This window comes from Myotis myotis, unplaced genomic scaffold (assembly GCF_014108235.1).
Source record: "Myotis myotis isolate mMyoMyo1 unplaced genomic scaffold, mMyoMyo1.p scaffold_m19_p_3, whole genome shotgun sequence".
NCBI classification, from domain to species: domain Eukaryota; kingdom Metazoa; phylum Chordata; class Mammalia; order Chiroptera; family Vespertilionidae; genus Myotis; species Myotis myotis.
In genome coordinates, this window is record NW_023416335.1 from 200,422,832 (window position 1) to 200,442,277 (window position 19,446).

The 19,446-nt window shown below is 40.5% G+C and overlaps 1 protein-coding gene across 2 annotated transcripts; it reads left to right on the top strand.

Annotated features, from left to right (window-relative positions):
- Positions 1-240: 240 nt before the first annotated feature.
- Positions 241-18,993, top strand: HSP90B1 (heat shock protein 90 beta family member 1). Of its 2 annotated transcripts, XM_036298605.1 has the most exons (18): positions 241-414; positions 1,369-1,471; positions 2,167-2,308; positions 2,846-2,962; positions 4,009-4,340; positions 8,800-8,911; positions 9,293-9,415; positions 10,161-10,277; positions 13,364-13,501; positions 13,584-13,661; positions 13,761-13,826; positions 14,319-14,588; positions 14,848-15,093; positions 15,538-15,674; positions 17,452-17,530; positions 17,609-17,764; positions 18,073-18,192; positions 18,697-18,993. In XM_036298605.1, the coding sequence occupies exons 1-18, from the start codon at positions 366-368 to the stop codon at positions 18,724-18,726; spliced, it is 2,415 nt and encodes an 804-aa protein (XP_036154498.1). In that variant the 5' UTR covers positions 241-365; the 3' UTR covers positions 18,727-18,993. The 2 variants fall into 2 exon arrangements, with proteins under 2 accessions (XP_036154498.1, XP_036154499.1); XM_036298606.1 differs by lacking the exons at positions 241-414; positions 2,167-2,308 and having other exon boundaries at positions 1,393-1,471.
- Positions 18,994-19,446: the final 453 nt, after the last annotated feature.

Below are 19,446 nucleotides of genomic sequence, written 5' to 3' on the forward strand. Positions count from 1 at the left end.
AAAGGGGCGGTCCCGCGTGAGAGGGACCCGCGGAGCCATTTGATTGGAGAAAAGAGGCTAAGGCTGACCAATCGGAAGGAGCCACGCTTCGGGCATGGGGCACCGCACCTGGACAGCTCCGATTGGTGGACTGCGGTCCCCCCCACAAGTCCCCATTGGGTATAGAGAGTGCGTGGTGCGGCACGATTGGTGGGTTCGTGTTTCCCGTCCCCCGCCCTCGAGAAGTGGGGTGAAAAGCGGTCGGACCCGCTTGGGGGTAGTGGGCGGACCGCGCGGCGTGAGGTGTGAGGATCTGAGCCTTGGGGTGGCGGGGCGGAGGCGGCTCCTGCGATTAAAGGAGACTTGAGACTCACCGGCCGCGCACCATGAGGGCCCTGTGGGTGCTGGGCCTCTGCTGCGTCCTGCTGACCTTCGGTGAGTGATCCCGGAGGAGCGGGCACCCTGGGACGTCCCCCCTCCGCAAACGCGGCCTCTTCTCGAAGATTCTAGGGGCGTTGAGCCTGGGAGGGGGACAAAATAACCGGGTCTGCGCTGCGCCTTGGGGACCATCGCCTTTCCTCGAAAGAGGCTTAGGGACTGTCGTTTACTCTTGCTTCGCTGGAAAGAAAAAAAGAGAACGGAGTTATTTAAATCGCGTGCAGCTCTCCTAATGTCCGTGCCGGCAGATCTCAGCCACCTCGCAGGGGGGCCTCACTCAAGCTCCCGCTCCCCCGAGAGCATTGCTGGGGCCCCGTCGGAAGGACTTCTGCCCACGCCTCAACCTTTGGCCTGAGCTCCGGGACCCCCGCCCCCCATGTTTTGCGACTCCTCGCGAACGCGCGTTTCCTTTCTTAGGTCCGGTCTGGGGAGCGGAGGTCCTGGATCACCGCAGAGGCAATGTTGGGTTCCCTTGTGCTCCAGCTCCTTACATGTCTTCCCCTTCTCAGGCCCCTGGGCCCGATTTCAGTTCCCCTCGCCAGAGTTTGCACAAAATCCTGTTTGTACTCTGACCTGTGATTTCAAGGCTAGTTTTTGGCATGGTCAGTTTGGAGGCCCTGCCTTGGCCTGCGCGCAACACGTGTGAATGTGGAGGGATCCTGGTATCAAATCCGCTAAGTTATAAAGGATCGAGGCTGGCTCCGTAGAAGTGATGGCAGCCTCCGTATTTCAGCTTCTACTGGGGAACCTCAGTATCTGAACTTAAATAAGAAATATGCGGACGTGGGTTTACATTGGATATTTAAACCAGTGGATCCATTCTCCCACACCCATCTCCCGTATTTAAAACTGAATTTTGCATCCCCTGTCCTTACCTTTTTTATTTGCCCTCTGAGAACTACATGAAGCATCGATGTTTTAAGAGGTTTTTGGTGTTAAATCTTCCTTCAGGGTCAGTCCGAGCTGATGATGAAGTCGACGTGGATGGCACAGTAGAAGAGGATCTGGGTAAAAGTAGAGAAGGCTCAAGGACAGATGATGAAGTAGTACAGAGGTTTGTGTTCATTTATAACTATATGTATAAACCCTTCTAAACACTGGAAAACTGTGGCTTTGTTTGTATTCCAAAAGTCCAGATGAAGTGTAGCACCCCGAATTTAATTAGCTGAAAAATGTATCAAGCATGTGCACACATAAGAATCTCCTAATCTGCCCCTAAGAATGGTCCGACTTGAATGAATGCCTTTGAAAATTATTTTGATAACTACATGGCAGAATACTTAGCACGATATACCTTAGGAATTTAGAAAAGACCTTTAGTTGATTTTGTACTTGGGGTGTCCTTAGTAATTTTAAAAAGAGGATTTCTGTCAGTTGAACAGTGCTTTAAAGTATGTCCTCCTAGGACTTGGTTTTGTAGACCTGTAGAGGCCAAAGCTTCCCTGGGCAAAGGGGCGGTTCCACGTGTGAGGGAACATAAATGAGTGTGACTTTGCTTTTTAGTAGAGGAGAGTTGGGTTTATTTTTCTGACATTTTTAAGAACTGAGTATTTCCAATGCAGTGTTAAAGGTAACCTACTGCTGTGGTAAAATAATAATGAGATGATAGATTAGTAATATTTTATAAAGGTCTCCAATTTATCCTTTTAACCCTTTTAATCTTAAGAGACTCCTGTGCTCTCAGCACAGATCATACAGTTTTGGAGGGAACCAAGCAATGCTTATTTGTTTGTCAAATTTACTTTTTAGGGAAGAAGAAGCTATTCAGTTGGATGGATTAAATGCATCCCAAATAAGAGAACTTAGAGAGAAATCAGAAAAGTTTGCCTTCCAAGCTGAAGTAAACAGAATGATGAAACTTATCATCAATTCATTGTATAAAAATAAGGAGGTAAGCAACATGTGGCTAGGATAAATATTTTTCTCTGTATGGTAGCACACTTGTTCACTTTCATAGTAAATGTACTTAGTGATTCTAAATAAGTAGTAAGATTTCAATTCCCTGTAGTGTATATACAAGAATTGCTACTAGATACAGTGTGTGTGGAGTGGGGGTGGGGTATTATGGGGGATGGGAGGTTGTTAAGCATTTTCCCTTCTTTTTTCTTTCCCCTCCAAATATGTTCATGGCCTGCTAGACAGTTGTGAGTCTTTACAGACCATTGCTAACCAGGCTTCATGCATTTCTTACCTGAAGATCACAAGTAGAGTGGTGTTACTGCTCTTAACCAATTCAGATATCCCTTCTAGTTGCTACAGTCTTTTGTGTAAAGAGCTGTACCTCCTTTTACCAAGAGAGTAAAGCCACCTCTTTACATAGAGTGCTTTTTTAGAGTACAGAGGAGCAATAAAATGAGTTTGACATTAAATCTAACGTCTTGTGTATCTTGAGACTAACCTAACTGTATTAAATCTGGCCTCCATTTAGATTTTCCTGAGAGAACTGATTTCAAATGCTTCTGATGCTTTAGATAAGATAAGGCTAATATCACTGACAGATGAAAATGCTCTTTCTGGAAATGAGGAACTAACAGTAAAAATTAAGGTAAGCTTAAAATAATTTTCTTTTAAAATAAAAAGAAACCTTCGTGACAGAGAACCCATAATCGGTCAGGATAGACTAGGTTATGCTGCAGTAACAAATATTCCCCCAAATTTCAGGGAATTAAGTCAGGGGTCAGCAAAATATGGCCTATGGGCCAAGTCCAACCTGCTGCCTGTTTTTATAAATAAAGTTTTATCAGAACATTTCCATGCCTGCTTGTATATTACCCGTGACTGCTTTTGTGCTGCATGATCGAGTTCAGTAGTAGTTGTGACAGAGAACATGTGGCCCATAACACCTAAGATATTTACTCTCTGGCCCTTTTACAAAAAAAGTTTGCTACTCTCTGGCTTAATTCAGTCACAGGCTGCCTGTGGCCTTTGTTTTATATCATCATCACTCCCTGACATAGGCTGTTAGAGCAGCCATCTGGAGTGTAGCTGGTTGCCATGGTGTAAAAGCTTGGAGGGTCTTCCATCAATTAGAGGCTCCACACTGAAAGCCACACTCTTGGTTGCAAATTATTGGCCAGAATTAGTCATATGGCCTCACACAGCCATAAATGGAGGGAGCATATTCCTATTATGTTTCTAGAAGGCAGAGAGTCGGGAATATTCAATAAAAACATTGATCACCACAGATTCTAAACCCAGAAGTCATTCGAGTTGTGGATTTTTATTTTCTACCAAAGAAATAGGCAAAACATAAAATTTTATTACTGAATATTTTCTTAAAAAATAATTTGTTTTGTTTAGTCTGTTTCTGCCCTTTGACAATTAGATCAGTCTCTGCCCTCTTTATATGGATACTTTCGCAAACACACTAAATTTAAAATTATTCTCTATAAAGAAAGATGCTTATACTTAACATGTGCATTTTCTGAAAAGCCCATAAAGGAGTATGAAGGAAAATATCTCAATTTAGTTTTCTGTTTTGGAATTGATGTTGCCCAAAGCTGAGAGTTTTTTCAATAATAGCTCAATATTTACTTGTCATACCATGAGTATTAAGCAAATATAATTATCTTGTTTTTGTCTTTCCTTTAGTGTGACAAGGAGAAGAACCTGCTACATGTCACAGACACTGGTGTAGGAATGACCAGGGAAGAGTTGGTTAAAAACCTTGGTACCATTGCCAAATCTGGCACAAGCGAGTTTTTAAACAAAATGACTGAGGCACAAGAAGATGGCCAATCAACTTCTGAATTGATTGGCCAGTTTGGTGTCGGTTTCTATTCTGCCTTCCTTGTAGCAGATAAGGTTATTGTCACATCGAAACACAACAACGATACCCAGCACATCTGGGAATCTGACTCCAATGAATTTTCTGTAATTGCTGACCCAAGAGGAAACACTCTAGGCCGGGGAACGACAATTACGTGAGTGTTACTAATTCCTAATAATAATAATTGATAGTCCTAATGAGGATCTTGACTCTCCAGTTCAGGCTCTCTAGGCAAATGGCTTATTCTGGGCCAATAATTTCCTTGCCTATAAAATGAGGAAATTGAATTGTTCTCATCACTTGAAGAAATGTTTGAGGACCTAACACAGAGTTATGATGGCTACTGTATGTAGAGGACATAAGTAGGAAGGGTTAGCTCTTCAGGGGCAAAGGCAGATGAGGCCTCAGAGCAGTGGCTTGGTCCAGGTTTTCAGGGAAGCAAGACTTGGACTCAGTCTGTGGAGTATCATGGATAAAGGGATGGAGGAAGAGCGTGTTCACAGGATTCAAGTTTTCTGGAGGATGGCAGGACTGGATGAGAGGAGACTCCTTGGGTGACCATTAAAATATTTAAGATCTGTGATAGTAATTGGGTTGTAGTCCTGTTTGAGGATAATTAGAAATGATTGAATTTGAAATCATTTTAAGCCAATAACTATTGTTAGTATATATGAGACAGGTCTTATGCCCAGTATCACTTGGTTACATCACAGTGAAGTAGACTTACCCAGTCCTGCAAGTTTCTAGAATAGAGAAATTATTTCTCACATGTTATATGCCTGAGGTCTCACTTTTTTCCCCCTTAATTCAGTTTTAAATTTTCTTAGCACTAAATATCCAAATAGGAAAAAATGCATATATCTTATTTTGACCAATTTTCTTTATCCCAAAGGGTAACATTTCCTGTCTTCATGGTCACAGATGTTCTTTTAATGAAGGCTAATTAGAGGACTTCATTTCAGTACTTTTACTAATTTATTCGTCCCAATTTACCTTTCCCTGCCTTTGTTATTAACATTGACACCTCCTAGTCTCATTAGGAGGCATCACTAATAATCATACCCCAGTGCCCTCTCTCATTAAGTATAGGTAATCACATCTCTCAACTAGAAAGAGCTAGAAAATGATGTCCCAAGAGATGCTAATGTGCTGAGAGAGGGGCAAGATTGCCGAGATGTAAGCTTTATGAAAGCAAACATTTTGTTGACTGCTCTGTTCCCAGAACTAACACTTGACAGGTAAATATTTGTATGAATGAGGTAATCAGAGCAGTTTTATGCAAGTCCCATGGATGCTTGATAAGTAAGTGAAACTTTACAACGGATTCTGCTTTCCCTGGGCAAATTGCCTTTTCCTTCAAGTCTTCCTACCCCACCATTCACTCAACAGATACTCATTTGAATGCCTATTACCTGCTAGGATTTAAGGCTACTGCAGAGAATAAGACAGGTGTGGTCCCTGCTCTCACATGGCTCATTCTAGTAAGTGGGGGAGAGCATGAAGTCATTTCAGAGTGGCAAGTGCTAGAAAAGAAGCTAAGGGACGCCTTCCTTACCAGAAAGCCTTTCTGAAGTAGCGATAAATTCAAATATTCCAGGCAGCATGCACAGCATGTTTAAAGTTTCAGAGACAAGCCTATTTGAGGAACTGAAAGTCTAGAGTGGCCAAAGGAAAATGGAGAGTGAAGTCCAGGAAATGACATAGTCAAGATCCTGCCCTATATCCAGGACTTCATCTCTGTTCATACCTTTAAAGTAGCCTCTACTGTGCCCTTATGAGAAATTTTGTGAGGATTAAATGAGATCATGAAATATTATTGCTTCTACCATAATGAAGGTGGTGGTATTCTACATTTTTTCCTAAAACTAGTCTCCACTTGTGATCTCTCATCTTACCTCCTTGGAGACTAGCATAAATTAATTCCTACCCCATTTTTTAAAGTCAGCCCTCCCACTCACCTCCCTCTTTCCCATCAAAGTGTGAGCATGTCCTGGTCTCTGAGGTAGGGCGAAGGCAGGTGGTGCCATCCTCTTTTGGGCACACTATTTCTCTCCCCTCCACAGTTGAGTTTAAAGAAGTACACTTGGCCCTAGCCAGTTTGGCTCAGTGGATAGAGCATTGGCCTGCGGACTCAAGGGTCCCAGGTTCAATTCCAATCAAGGGCATGTACCTTGGTTGCGGGCACATCCCCAGTGCGGGGTGTAGGAGGCAGCTGATCGTTGTTTCTCTCTCGTTGATGTTTCTAACTCTCTATCCCTCTCCCTTCCTCTCTGTAAAAAAATCAATAAAATTAAAAAAAAAGAAGAAGTACACTTGGCCCTAGCCGGTTTGGCTCAGTGAATAGAGTATCGGGCTGTGGACTAAAGAGTCCCATGTTTGATTCTGGTCAAGGACACATGCCCAGGTTGCTGGCTTGATCCCCAGTGTGGGGCATGCAGGAAGCAGCTGATCAATGATTCTCCCATCATTGATGTTTCTATCTCTCTCTCCCTGTCCCTTTCTTTCTGAAACCAATAAAAATAAGTAAAAGAAAATTATTTTAAAAAAATAAAAGGGGAAAAACAACAATTTATTAAAAAAAAATAAAGTACACTTGCCTTTGCTGCTACTTCACCTTTTGTCATGCCTTTCCATTGAAGTAATTCACCAGTAACCCTTGTTACTAAATCCAGTGGATTTGGGGATTTTTTAAATGACATTGCTCCCAGCAATAGATTGTCTTTTTTTCTTAGTTTTCCTGTGGTGTAGTCTACAGAATTGGCTTTTTCTACACACTCCTTAAGACTGTCCACTTACCTAGCTTCCATGACCCTACAAATCTTTTTATATTTCCTTTGCCCATTTCTTAAATGTTGATGTTCTCTTTCTTTAAAAGTTAAGTTTGAGTCCTTTTCTCATTATCCTTATGTTCCTCATTTAATTCTTAAAGTGCTAGCTAGTAGATAATTTAAGCTTGCAATCATAGGATTTGTCACGTCTCAACTCTGCTTTTGTCGCTGACAGCAACCATGGACAACATATGATGAGGTTGTGTCCCAATACAATTTCTTTTTTTTTTTTTAAGAGAATTGGAATATTTTTTTATTTTTATTGATTTCAGAGAGGAAGGGAGAGGGAGAGAGAGATAGAAACATAAATGATGCGAGGGAATCATTGTTTGGCTGCCTCCTGCACACCCTACACCGGATTGAGCCCGCAAACCAGGCATGTGCCCTTGACTGGATTGAACCTGGGACCCTTCAGTCTGCAGGCCAATGCTCTATCCACTGAGCCAAACCAGCTAGGGCCCAATAAAAGAATTTCGTATGTGGGTGCCAGCCGTACACAGTTTGTTGACTCCGGTCAAGAGCTCACTAATGGTCTGTTCATATATCTAATTGCCATTTAAATATCACTAAGATGTCAAACCATCAGCTTCAGCTTGCATCCAAAATTGAACTCTTCCCCAACTCAGCAGCTCTAAGATACTCTGCTCTGAGACCAGAGACTTTGTCACCTCATTAGGCTGTGTCATGTATACTGTCTGTCTTCTTGTTGGCAAATGCTACTAAACTATTAACTTTTTAAAAAAATATGTATTTTATTGATTTTTTACAGAGAGGAAGGGAGAGGGATAGAGAGTTAAAAACATGGATGAGAGAGAAACATCGATCAGCTGCCTCCTGCACACTCCCCACTGGGGATGTGCCCACAACCAAGGTACATGCCCTTGACCGGAATCGAACCTGGGACCCTTGAGTCTGCAGGCCGACGCTCTATCCGCGAGCCAAACCGGTCAGGGCAAAACTATTAACTTTTGAAGGGGGAAGGGAACCATGGATACATTTCCTTCATTTTTATTGGGAGCACAAACATCAAAATATGGGCTACCTGCTCTGTTTAAGAATATGTTGTGATTTGTTATTTTTGGTGGATGGAGGGAAGGGTTTGCAGAGGGGGCAGTAAGGAAGAAGAAGATGCAGTGCTACAATTTTCTGTATTGGAGTTAGCTAAGCCAGTGTGTCCAGTAGAACTCTGGTGGAAATGTTCTGCCCACATGGGAATTACTAAGTACTTGGAATGTGGCAGTGCAAGTGAAGACCAACTTCAAATTTTATTTGAATACTTACATTTGACTGATGGCTACTGTTTTGGATGGTTCAGATATAACAATAGTTCAGATTAATTTTCTAGTTTTTTAAAGGAACATTTTTATTAGGGGTTTGCTATCTATAATAATCATTTGATTTCTAGACTAACTTTTAGAGTGCATATAATTCCACTTTTCTCTAGAATGTTTTCTTGCCTTGAGCTATCTTAAGATTTCAGTTTTTCAAATGAAAAAGCCCAATATATTTAGAAGGTTGGGGACATTTTCATTTTCAACTTGGAACTAAGGTTATTCTCCACTTGGGAATGCAAGGAAAGTTTTTTTTTTTTTTTTTATCATACCCATATTTGGTGTATTTGCTCACAAACCCTTATTGGTGATGAAAGTTCTTAATATTTTCTTAATAGAGAGGATATCTTGGATTAAACAGAACTATTGGCTATTAGCATTGTTATGAAGGCAAATTTATAATCAACTCTTTTAAACCATGGATGTGCCTATAAATATCTTCTTTCCCTTGCAGCCTTGTTTTAAAAGAAGAAGCATCTGATTACCTTGAATTGGATACAATTAAAAATCTCGTCAAGAAGTACTCACAGTTCATAAACTTTCCTATTTATGTATGGAGCAGCAAGGTAAATCTGTATTGCTGAAAATTTATATGTATCACCTTCGCACATTTTAAAATCTTCTATAATAATAAAAACGTAATATGCTAATTAAACTGGACGTCCTTTGGACGACCTTCCAGACGAAGCCAGGGCTGCCAGGGAAGCTGGGTCGCTGGTGCCGGCAGCCGGGGAAAGGAAGGCGACTCTTGCACAAATTTCGTGCATCTGGCCTCTAGTATTTAATATTTAAAGAAAGCTAAATGTGGTTTTCTCTAGTTCAGGTATTTGGGTTTCCTTACAGACCACCTATTTTTTTGAGCTGTCCTTTTGTTCTGTATTCTACAGATGAAATCCGAATCTTTAAAGAAATGAGTTTAACCATAATTCTACTTTCTACTTCAACAGACTGAAACTGTTGAGGAACCCATGGAAGAAGAAGAAGAAACAGCAAAAGAAGAAAAGGAAGAATCTGATGATGAAGCTGCAGTAGAAGAAGAAGAAGAAGAAAAGAAACCGAAAACTAAAAAAGTAAATCTGGTTTATGTCCTCCTTAAAATATTGTTCAGGATATATTAGAAAACCCCAAGTATGCACTCATTTGAGGCAAGCTTCAGTTCTTAAAGGTTCTTTCCAAATGCTGAATCCATCTTATAAAAAAATCAGAAGTGTGTGTGTGTGTGTGTGTGTCTGCACATATGTTTCTCCTAGAAATTTGTAAGTGCCAAACGGCTCATTTTTATGAGAGTTTCCTGACTTCTATATATTGCTCAGGACTGGTGGCTTATATGTTTTGAAGTTTAAAATCTTTAAAAAGCATTCTGCATCTTCTTTTGTCATGTAGGTATTAAGTAGGTATTAACTATAAAAGTAGTTCTCTGGCCTACTCAGGAAGCAGAGTAGGTAGAAGTTGTGGTGGGGTTTTAGGAATATTTATTGTAAGATGTTGGCTTTCTATAAGTCAGGAAATATATAATATGTATATCCTTCTAGTCTCAAAACATATTCAAGAAATAACATTTTAGCTAAAAATAATGAAAAAAATTGGCTTTTTAATTAGAATGATAACCAATTGTCTTTTTATATTAAATATCAATCTTAAATCACTCTTAAATGTTGACCCTTTTTTATTTTAATTTTTTATATAGTTGGCAGGAACCATACTAGATTAGAGGTATCCTTTGTTCCTTCCATGTTCTCTTCTGAAATGTCCTAAAGCTATGGTTTCCACTATTGTAACTGCTGGGAGAGACTAATTAAATATTGTTAACTTCAGGTTGAAAAAACTGTCTGGGACTGGGAACTTATGAATGATATCAAACCAATATGGCAGAGACCATCAAAAGAAGTAGAAGAGGATGAATATAAAGCTTTCTACAAATCATTTTCAAAGGTAAATATTATTTAGAAAAATGTGATAAAAGGTACTAAATTCCAAAATAAGTTTAAAATAATTTGTAACTACTTTACAATTGATTTCCTTTTTAATCCTGTGTATTTTATATTATGCATTAAAAAAATTACTCTGAGAAGAAATCTGTAGGCTTCACCAGGTTGCCAAGAGGTCTGTGTTATAGAAAAAACTATACCTCCATGAGTATGTTTGGTTTCTACTATAGAACCCATAAAACAAAGTTGTGTTATTGAGTGGCTTTTAACTGATTCTTTAAAGAGCTTCTTTACAACATCAAATAATTACTGTGAGGTCATTGCATGCCTAAGTAGGAATAATTACTAACTCTGTTTTTTCTTTTAATGATCCCTTCTTTTAACTCTTAATCCAAAATTAGCAGAGATTAAGACTGTTCCAAGTTAATGTTTTCCCAAACCACATTTTGTACAAAATAGAATAGTTTAATGCACTTATTTAGCATACTAGATAGAACTTAATATTCCATGATTCTGTTTGTCCTTTACTCTTTATTCCATTTATTGATTTGTTACTTAACCTTCTTTGTTTTCCTTAATATTAACATCCAACCATCCTTTAAAAACTCTAAAAACTTTCCCTTGGTTCTCAAATGTTCTACTGTATATAAAGGTACTTCATCTAGGGCAATTGTGTATTAGAAATATAATGTAAGCCAATACTATTATCTTAAACTAGAGGCCCAGTGCAGGAAATTCATGCACTCAGGGCTGGGTTCCCCAGCCTGGCCTGTGCCCTCTCGCAGTCCGGGAGCCCTTGGGGGATGTCAGTCGGACATCCTTAGTGCTGCTGCGGAGGCAGGGGAGGCTTCCGCAACTGTTGCTGCACTTGCCAGCCGTGAGCCCAGCTTTTGGCTGAGCGGTGCTCCCCCTGTGGGAGCCCAATGACCACCAGGGGGCAGCTTCTGTGTTAAGCATCTGCCCCCTGGTGGTCAGTGCACATCATAGCGACTGGTTGTTCCATGGTTCAGTCAATTTGCATATTAGCCTTTTATTATATAGGGTATTTTTAGAAGCCACTTTTTTTTATGTTGAAACAAGTTAATTGTTAATATATTTTATTTAACCCAACATACCCAAAACAATATTAGTTCAACATGTACAATATAATTACTAGAGGCCCGGTGCACAAAAATTTGTGCACTCAGGGGGGAGGGGGGTCTTTCAGCCCAGCCTGTGCCCTCTCACAGTCTGGGACCCCTTGGGAGATAACAACCTGCTGGCTTAGGCCCCCTCCCGGGTGGCAGAGGGCAGGCCCAATCCCTAGGTGCAGCCCCTGGTCGGGCTCAGAGCAGGGCCGATTGGGGAGTTGGGGCACCGCCCCCTGTCATGCACAGAGCAGGGCGGATTGGGAGGTTGCGATGCCACCCTCAGTCACGCTCAGGGTAGGGCCAATTGGGGGGGTTGGGGCACCGCCCCCTGTCACACTCAAGGCAGGGTCGATGGGGAGGTTGTGGCGCCACCCCTTGTCACACACAGAGCAGGGCCAATCAGGGGGTTGAGGAGCTCCCCCCCCCCCCCCGTCACTCACAGAGTAGGGCCGATAGGGGAGTTGGGGCAGCGCCCCCTGTCACACACAGAGCAGGGCCGATCAGGGGGTTGGGGTGCCGCCACTGGCACACTCAGGGCAGGGCCGATGGGGAGGTTATGGCTCTACCCCATCACACACAGAGCAGGGCCCGTGGGGTGGGGGTTGGGGTGCCGCCTGGATCAGGGTGGGGGTCCCCACTGGGGTACCTAGCCAGCCTGGGTGAGGGGATGATGGCTGTTTGCAGCTGGTCACACACCCTTGAGGGTGGGGGTCCCCACTGGGGTGCCTGGCCAGTCTGGGTGAGGGGCTGAGGGCTGTTTTCAGGCTGGCAGGTGACTAAAGCTCCCAACCTCTCCTTTTTTTCTTTTTTTTTTATTCTGGGCCAGCTTTAGTTTTGAGGCTTGGCTCCAGCTCTTAGGCCTCCGCTGCTGAAAGCAGGTTTCTGGCCTTTGTTTACCTTCTGTATTTGAAACAATGTTGCGATCCTGCTGGCTGAAGCCCGACGGACTAAAGCAGGTTTCTGGGGTTTTGTTTAGCTTCTATATTTGTAACATAGTTGCTTAGAGTTGCAGCTCAGAGGCCTGCAGCGGCAGGCGAGGAACATTGGAGTCCTCCGTCACTGAAGCAAGCAAGCCTCATGTTAGTTTCAAGCTGCCTGGCTGCCGGCCGCCATCTTGGCTGGCAGTTAATTTGCATATCGCCCTGATTAGCCAATGGGAAGGGTAGCGGTCGTACGCTAATTACCATGTTTCTCTTTTATTAGATAGGATAGTTTACTTTTTGGGATTTTCTTGTACTGTGTCTTCAAAGTCTGTTTGTATATTTTACACTTATCATAATCACATCTCAATTTGGAATAGCCACATGTGGGTACAGTAATGGAAAATGCAATGTAGAGAATTTCTGTCTTTACACTTTTGTAGCTATTTACATACCTCTTTATATCTACTGCTATAGTCCAAAACCCTGGGAAAAATCTGTGCCTGAGTACTTTCTATGGTTGCCAGTACACTCATGAATTAGTGTATTTTGCCATTTAGGCAGGATGGCGGTTTCCCCATCTTTTTCTCTCACACAAGTGGAACCTTCCTGAGTTTAGGAATAATGTTATTGACAGTCACCATCAAAACAACCATGTCATCTTAGTTGCTTCTTTTTCCCTCCAGGCCCTCCCCCACCCCTTTTTTGGTAAGGGAACTTTTATTTTTATTTTAAATATATATTTTTATTGATTTCAGAGAGGAAGGGGGAGACAGAGACAGAAACATCAGTGATGAGAGAATCATTGATCGGAGAGAATCATTGATCGGCTGCCTTCTGCATGCCCCCTACTGGGGATCTGACTGGGAATTGAACCATGACTTCCTGGTTCATAAGTTGATCAACCATTGAGCCACACCAGCCAGGCAGGGAACTTTATTATTAAGAGCTAAACTGGACTGTACCACATAATAAATTACTTAGTCTTTGTACCACTGTTTTTTATGCCTTTCGCATAACGAAGTACCAATTTTCCATAGGAAAGTGATGACCCCATGGCTTATATCCATTTCACTGCTGAAGGGGAAGTTACCTTCAAGTCAATTTTATTCGTACCTACTTCTGCTCCACGTGGTCTGTTTGACGAATATGGATCTAAGAAGAGTGATTACATTAAGGTGGGTTTTTAAGTAATGTAAACAGAATTTTAAATTTGAAAGTACAGTTTCCCAAAGTAACCTTTTTATTGTCTCTCCTTAGCTATATGTGCGTCGAGTGTTCATCACTGACGACTTCCATGATATGATGCCCAAGTACCTTAATTTTGTCAAAGGTGTTGTAAGTATCTGAAGATTGCGAGAAGGGGGAATTTTGTTGTTTAGTTTGTCTTTTTCCAGTGTTTTTATTGCTCACTGAACTTTCTTTTACCATATGTAGGTGGATTCAGATGATCTCCCCTTGAACGTTTCCCGTGAGACTCTTCAGCAACATAAACTACTTAAGGTGAGCACCTCTGGGAAGAGACTGGCTGCTTTGCTCTTTGATTGGGCCACAAAGGACAGTTTCCATTAATAGAGTTACCAGATTTTGAAACTAGTCTTTGGTTGTTCAGGTGAATTTAATTTTATTCTGGAATACTCAAATCCTGAGAATCTTATTATTTTCCCCAGTTATGCAATTAAAAAAAAAAGCAACTTCAAACATATAGAAAAGTCAAAAGAGTTACATAGTGAACATATACACACACACACACACACACACACACACATGCACACCCTCTACCTAGTCTGAAGATAGAACATAAACATTAAAGCAGTCTTGTGACTATGTCCACTGACAACTAGTTTCTAGTTAGTCCAGCATAGGAGTGCTCATCATAACCTGCCTCTTGATAGATGGCAAGGACAATGCCCTGTCCTTGTCTCTTTTGCCTGCTACTTTACATCTTGTATTGAGATGAAGTTCTCTAATCAGTTATTCTTTAATTTTGTTTAGGTGATTAGAAAGAAGCTTGTCCGTAAAACTCTGGACATGATAAAAAAGATTGCTGATGAGAAATACAATGATACTTTTTGGAAAGAATTTGGTACCAACATCAAGCTTGGTGTGATTGAAGACCACTCAAATCGAACACGTCTCGCCAAACTTCTTAGATTCCAGTCTTCTCATCATCCAAGTGACATTACTAGTCTAGACCAGTATGTGGAAAGAATGAAGGAGAAACAGGACAAAATCTACTTCATGGCTGGGTCCAGCAGAAAAGAGGTGAGATGAACGCCAATTGTCAGGGATTGTGGTTTGTAGCGGGAAGTTATAGCCAATGTTTGAGAACAAAAGGGAAAACTTAAATGTAATTTTGAACCGTAGCAGGTATGAGGTCTGGTCAGTCACTGTATTCTCTGCACCTCTTTAATGCTCTACCTGTAAATGAGGTTGTTAGTAATATGTAAACATAGCTATTGGGATGAACACGTTAACATATCAAGGCTAGACTTGGAAAACTTAAATCTCCTTTATTTTGTAGGCGGAATCTTCTCCCTTTGTTGAGAGACTTCTGAAAAAGGGTTATGAAGTGATTTATCTCACAGAACCTGTGGACGAATACTGCATTCAGGCTCTTCCTGAGTTTGATGGGAAGAGGTTCCAGAATGTTGCCAAGGAAGGAGTGAAGTTTGATGAAAGTGAGAAAACTAAGGAGAATCGTGAAGCACTTGAGAAAGAATTTGAGCCTCTGCTCAATTGGATGAAAGATAAAGCCCTCAAGGACAAGGTATTCTTGTGGAAATTAGAAAGTGTGAAAATTTTAGTATTTGCATTTTTAAAAAATTTGTCTTGCCAACAAATTACACTTAGAAACTGGTTACTTTACAACCATTAAAACTTGTCAAGACAACATTTAATATGGTTAAATTATTGGGAGGACAAGCTTAAAATTTAGGAACTGCAAAGAATTAAAAGGATAATAGTGGTTATTTATGTAGGTGCTGGGGGGTTTTTTCTATATTTTTAAAGTTGGTGTTTAAGTATTTCTGACAGAAAAATTCAGATTATAAAATGACAGTGGCTCTGACGAATATGAGAGGTACTTTAATGAATGGCCTGCCTCTATGTTTAGGATCTTAAGTGATGAATCCTTGAAGAGTTGAAATGCAATTATCAAATGACCTTAACTGTTGATATTTATAGGTATCTAACTTCGGTTTCTTATTCCCAGATTGAAAAGGCTGTGGTATCTCAGCGCCTGACAGAGTCTCCATGTGCTCTCGTGGCCAGCCAGTACGGATGGTCTGGCAACATGGAGAGAATCATGAAAGCTCAAGCGTACCAAACAGGCAAAGACATCTCTACAAAGTGAGTGTCCTTGGGAAAAGAAAGCTCCTGCCACAGTGTTAGCTCTTGTCCAGCCTTCCATATTGAAGCTGGCATTATATTCTAAGGAACTGATGTGTTATAAGTGTCCACTATATGTTAGGTAGAAAACAAGTTTACAAAGGGATTCTTCCTACATCAGATTTCTAAGGAAAAGGTTTTAGACTCATGATTTATTTTATAGTACTTTATATACAAATGCAAGTTTTCTTAATATGTTACACATAAACTGTATTTTTTCATTAGACTGTATGTTTGACTTGGTATTTAGACTTCTTTTACATTTTTAGATTTAGTTTCAGATGAGGTCAATGACAATTGTGTTTCTCAAAAAAGAGTTAAGTCTTTTTTTAACCTAAATAGTATGAGCCACAAAATTAAAGCTAAAATATGACCCATGAGTTAAGTATTTTGAACTCAAGGTCCAGGTATTGGAGGTAAGTGGATCTTTAGTACCTTTTACCTTTAAGAAATATTTCAAGCTTACATTTTATTGTCACAGCAGTGGCCTTGAAAATAGTTTTTTCCCTACTTTTATTCTCTTATTCTACTTGGAGTAGCTTCTTTCATATTTGCTACCTAGTTATCATACTTTTTTCCCCCAAGGCTTAGCTTAAGGATTCTTCTCACAAATGTATTTACTAAGATAAGTATGTATTTACACACATGCACATACATTTCATAATTAGCACGACTCATCAATACATATTTATACAACAAAATGGTAAGGTGCTATCTTGCTTATTTGTTTTGTTCCCTGACTAGATTATAAATGTCAGGTGGAGAGAACAGGTTTTTGCTTATCCCATTGCAATGCCATAGTAGTCATTCAATTATTCATTAACAGGAAGTTAGTTACCTTTCATTCAATAAGCATTTGAGCACCTACTGCACTTACACATTGATGATCTAAAGTAGGTATTACTGCTGTTTTTGTGCCATTCAGACTAGTCGGGATGACAAATGAAGTCCTAATCTTCTAGCCCAGCACAGACCCTGGGTATACCACGACGGGGACAGCTGTAGTTCCCCTGTCCTCAGCATGCAGCTATAGGAGAGAGGACAGTCACCACTGACAGTAAAATGCTAGGGACTGTGAGGGTATGTTCAGAATTGGGAACTGAGCTCAGATAAAAGCAGCGATTAATTTTTTATGGAACCAGTTTGGTGAAGGCATCATGGAGACTGTGTTATTTGCACACACCCAGAGTCTGCCTAGACAACTCAGATCTCTGTGGGAACCAGAGCTGCAGTTAAGGTAGTGAGAATGAATTAAGTGGGGATGAACAAGACATTAAGTCAGTTCATCCACTCAACAGCGTTCTAGGCACTTGGGATTCATTAGTAAATAAAGTAGTTCTCTTTATTTAACTCTATCATCTAAGCATGTCCATCCCCCTTTAAAAGGGAAAGCATGATGTAGCAGTAAGAGTACATCTTGATCTCTCTAAGAGCTGTTCACTGTAATTATGAAAGTAATAGAAAAAAGGAATTGTATGGACCCTAAAATCTGGTGTTTGTTAATGTTCTTTTTTAAAAAAATATTTTTATTGATTTCAGAGAAAGGAAGGGAGAAGGAGAGAGATAGAAACATCAATGATTAGAGAGAATCATTGATTGGTTGCCTCCTGCACAGCCCACACTGGGGATTGAGCCCACAACCTAGGCATGTACCATGACCTCCTGATTCATAGATCTGCGCTCAACCAATGAGCTGTGCCAGCTGGACTGTTAATGTTCATTTTTTATCCCTTAACAGTTATTATGCCAGCCAGAAGAAAACATTTGAAATCAATCCCAGACATCCTCTGATCAAAGACATGCTTCGGCGAGTTAAGGTGAGTCACACTACAGCCATACTCCTTCATCTTAAATACTCTGTACCTTTTAATAAAGTGTGATTTCTTCCATTTCAGGAAGATGAAGAGGACAAGACAGTTTCGGATCTTGCCGTGGTTTTATTTGAAACAGCAACACTGAGGTCAGGATATCTTTTACCAGACACTAAAGCATATGGAGATAGGATAGAAAGGATGCTGCGCCTCAGTTTAAACATTGACCTTGATGCAAAGGTTTGTATTCCCAACCTTCCCACATAGGCTTCATTTTCCTTTAAGAATAGGCTTCCCAGGATTGATATGCCTCAGAAGTTGGACTAATTTCTACTTTTTAGAAATAATTTATTAAGTGTTTGAATCCCAAGTGTCTTGTAGTATGCTAAAAATTAAATTCTCTTTTTATAGAAGAAATTCTTTTTTTTGGTCTTATCTCAGTTTGGTAGCTTGGGTGTTAACTCTAATTGGAGGATTGTGATCTTATATATTTAAATGAGCAAAGTGAAAATAGATTCATTAATGGGTTCATAAATGTTGCCCCTTAGGTCGAAGAAGAACCTGAAGAAGAACCTGAAGAAACAACAGAGGATGCCACAGAAGACACAGAGCAAGACGAAGACGAAGACATGGATGCCGGAACAGATGATGAAGATGAAAAAGCAGAGGTACTAATCAAGAATGGGACTTGCATTCTTATTTCTGGCAAAGCTAGGACTGTAACATAAAGAAGTCAGACTTACAGAGATCTGCCCCCAAATAGGCATCTCATATCAAATTCAAAAGCTGGAGCAAATCATTTTTATTCTTTAAAGTGTATACTTTGATCTCACTTCTTTTATTCCTTTACTTTAGTCATCCATTCTTGAGATGTTTTTAAACAGATCCTTCCATAGCCCACAATGCTACTATCCTCTTTGCCATTTCCTCTCCCTTACTATATGGTAACATTAGGGTGTATTAAATTTTTATTGTGTTCAGGGGCCATTGACCTTTGGTGGGTTCTAAATTATCTAAAATTTTTTGCAGATTAGCAAGGTAAGTTTTAAGTCTACAGCTGAAATAATGGAAATAGGCTTGGCCCATTCTTTAGTTTTTCCACATATGAACCTTTTGAGCTAAGGGTTTTATTTCTGCTAGCTTTTAATGTCTTCTGATTTTTGTTTTCACAGAAATCTTCAGCTGAAAAAGATGAATTGTAAATTACACTCTCACCATTTGGATCCTGTGTGGAGAGGGAATGTGAAATTTAAGTCATTTCTTTTTGGAGAGACTTTTGGATGCTTCCCCCAGCTCCCTTCTCCCCTGCACTGTAAAATGTTGGAATCGTGGGTCACCTAAAGAAGAGGGTTTTTTAGTTGAATTTTTTTTTTTTAACATTCCTCATGAATGTAAATTTGTACTATTTAACTGACTATTCTTGGTGTAAAATCTTGTCATGTGTATAAAAATACAAAAGGTCCCAAATATCCAGTGTCTTGCATTTTTATTTTTAAAAATGTTAATTTATAGTTAGAAAAGATAATCCTCTTTTTGAGTGTGGGCTGGACTTTGTGACTGTCTTCTAAAGAATAGAGTATGAAAGGGGAAAATAGTGACTTCACAGCATAGAAACCTGGCAGCCACTACCTTCACCAAGTGATCAAGGTTGGTATCACCAGTGATGTCATGTATCCTCTCACAGGATGTGATAAGGACACTTCACCTCTGGTATTCTTTCCAGAAATCAATAGCCTTAGCCTAATGAGAAAAACAGACAAACCAAGAATGTGTGAACAGTACTCTTCAAAAGTTTCAAGGTTAGCCCAGCTGGTGTGGCTCAGTGGTTGATCATTGACCTAAGAACTGGGAGATCAAGGTCCCATTCTTGTTCAGGGCACATGCACCAGTTGTGTCCTCGATCCCCAGTAGGAGGGCATGCA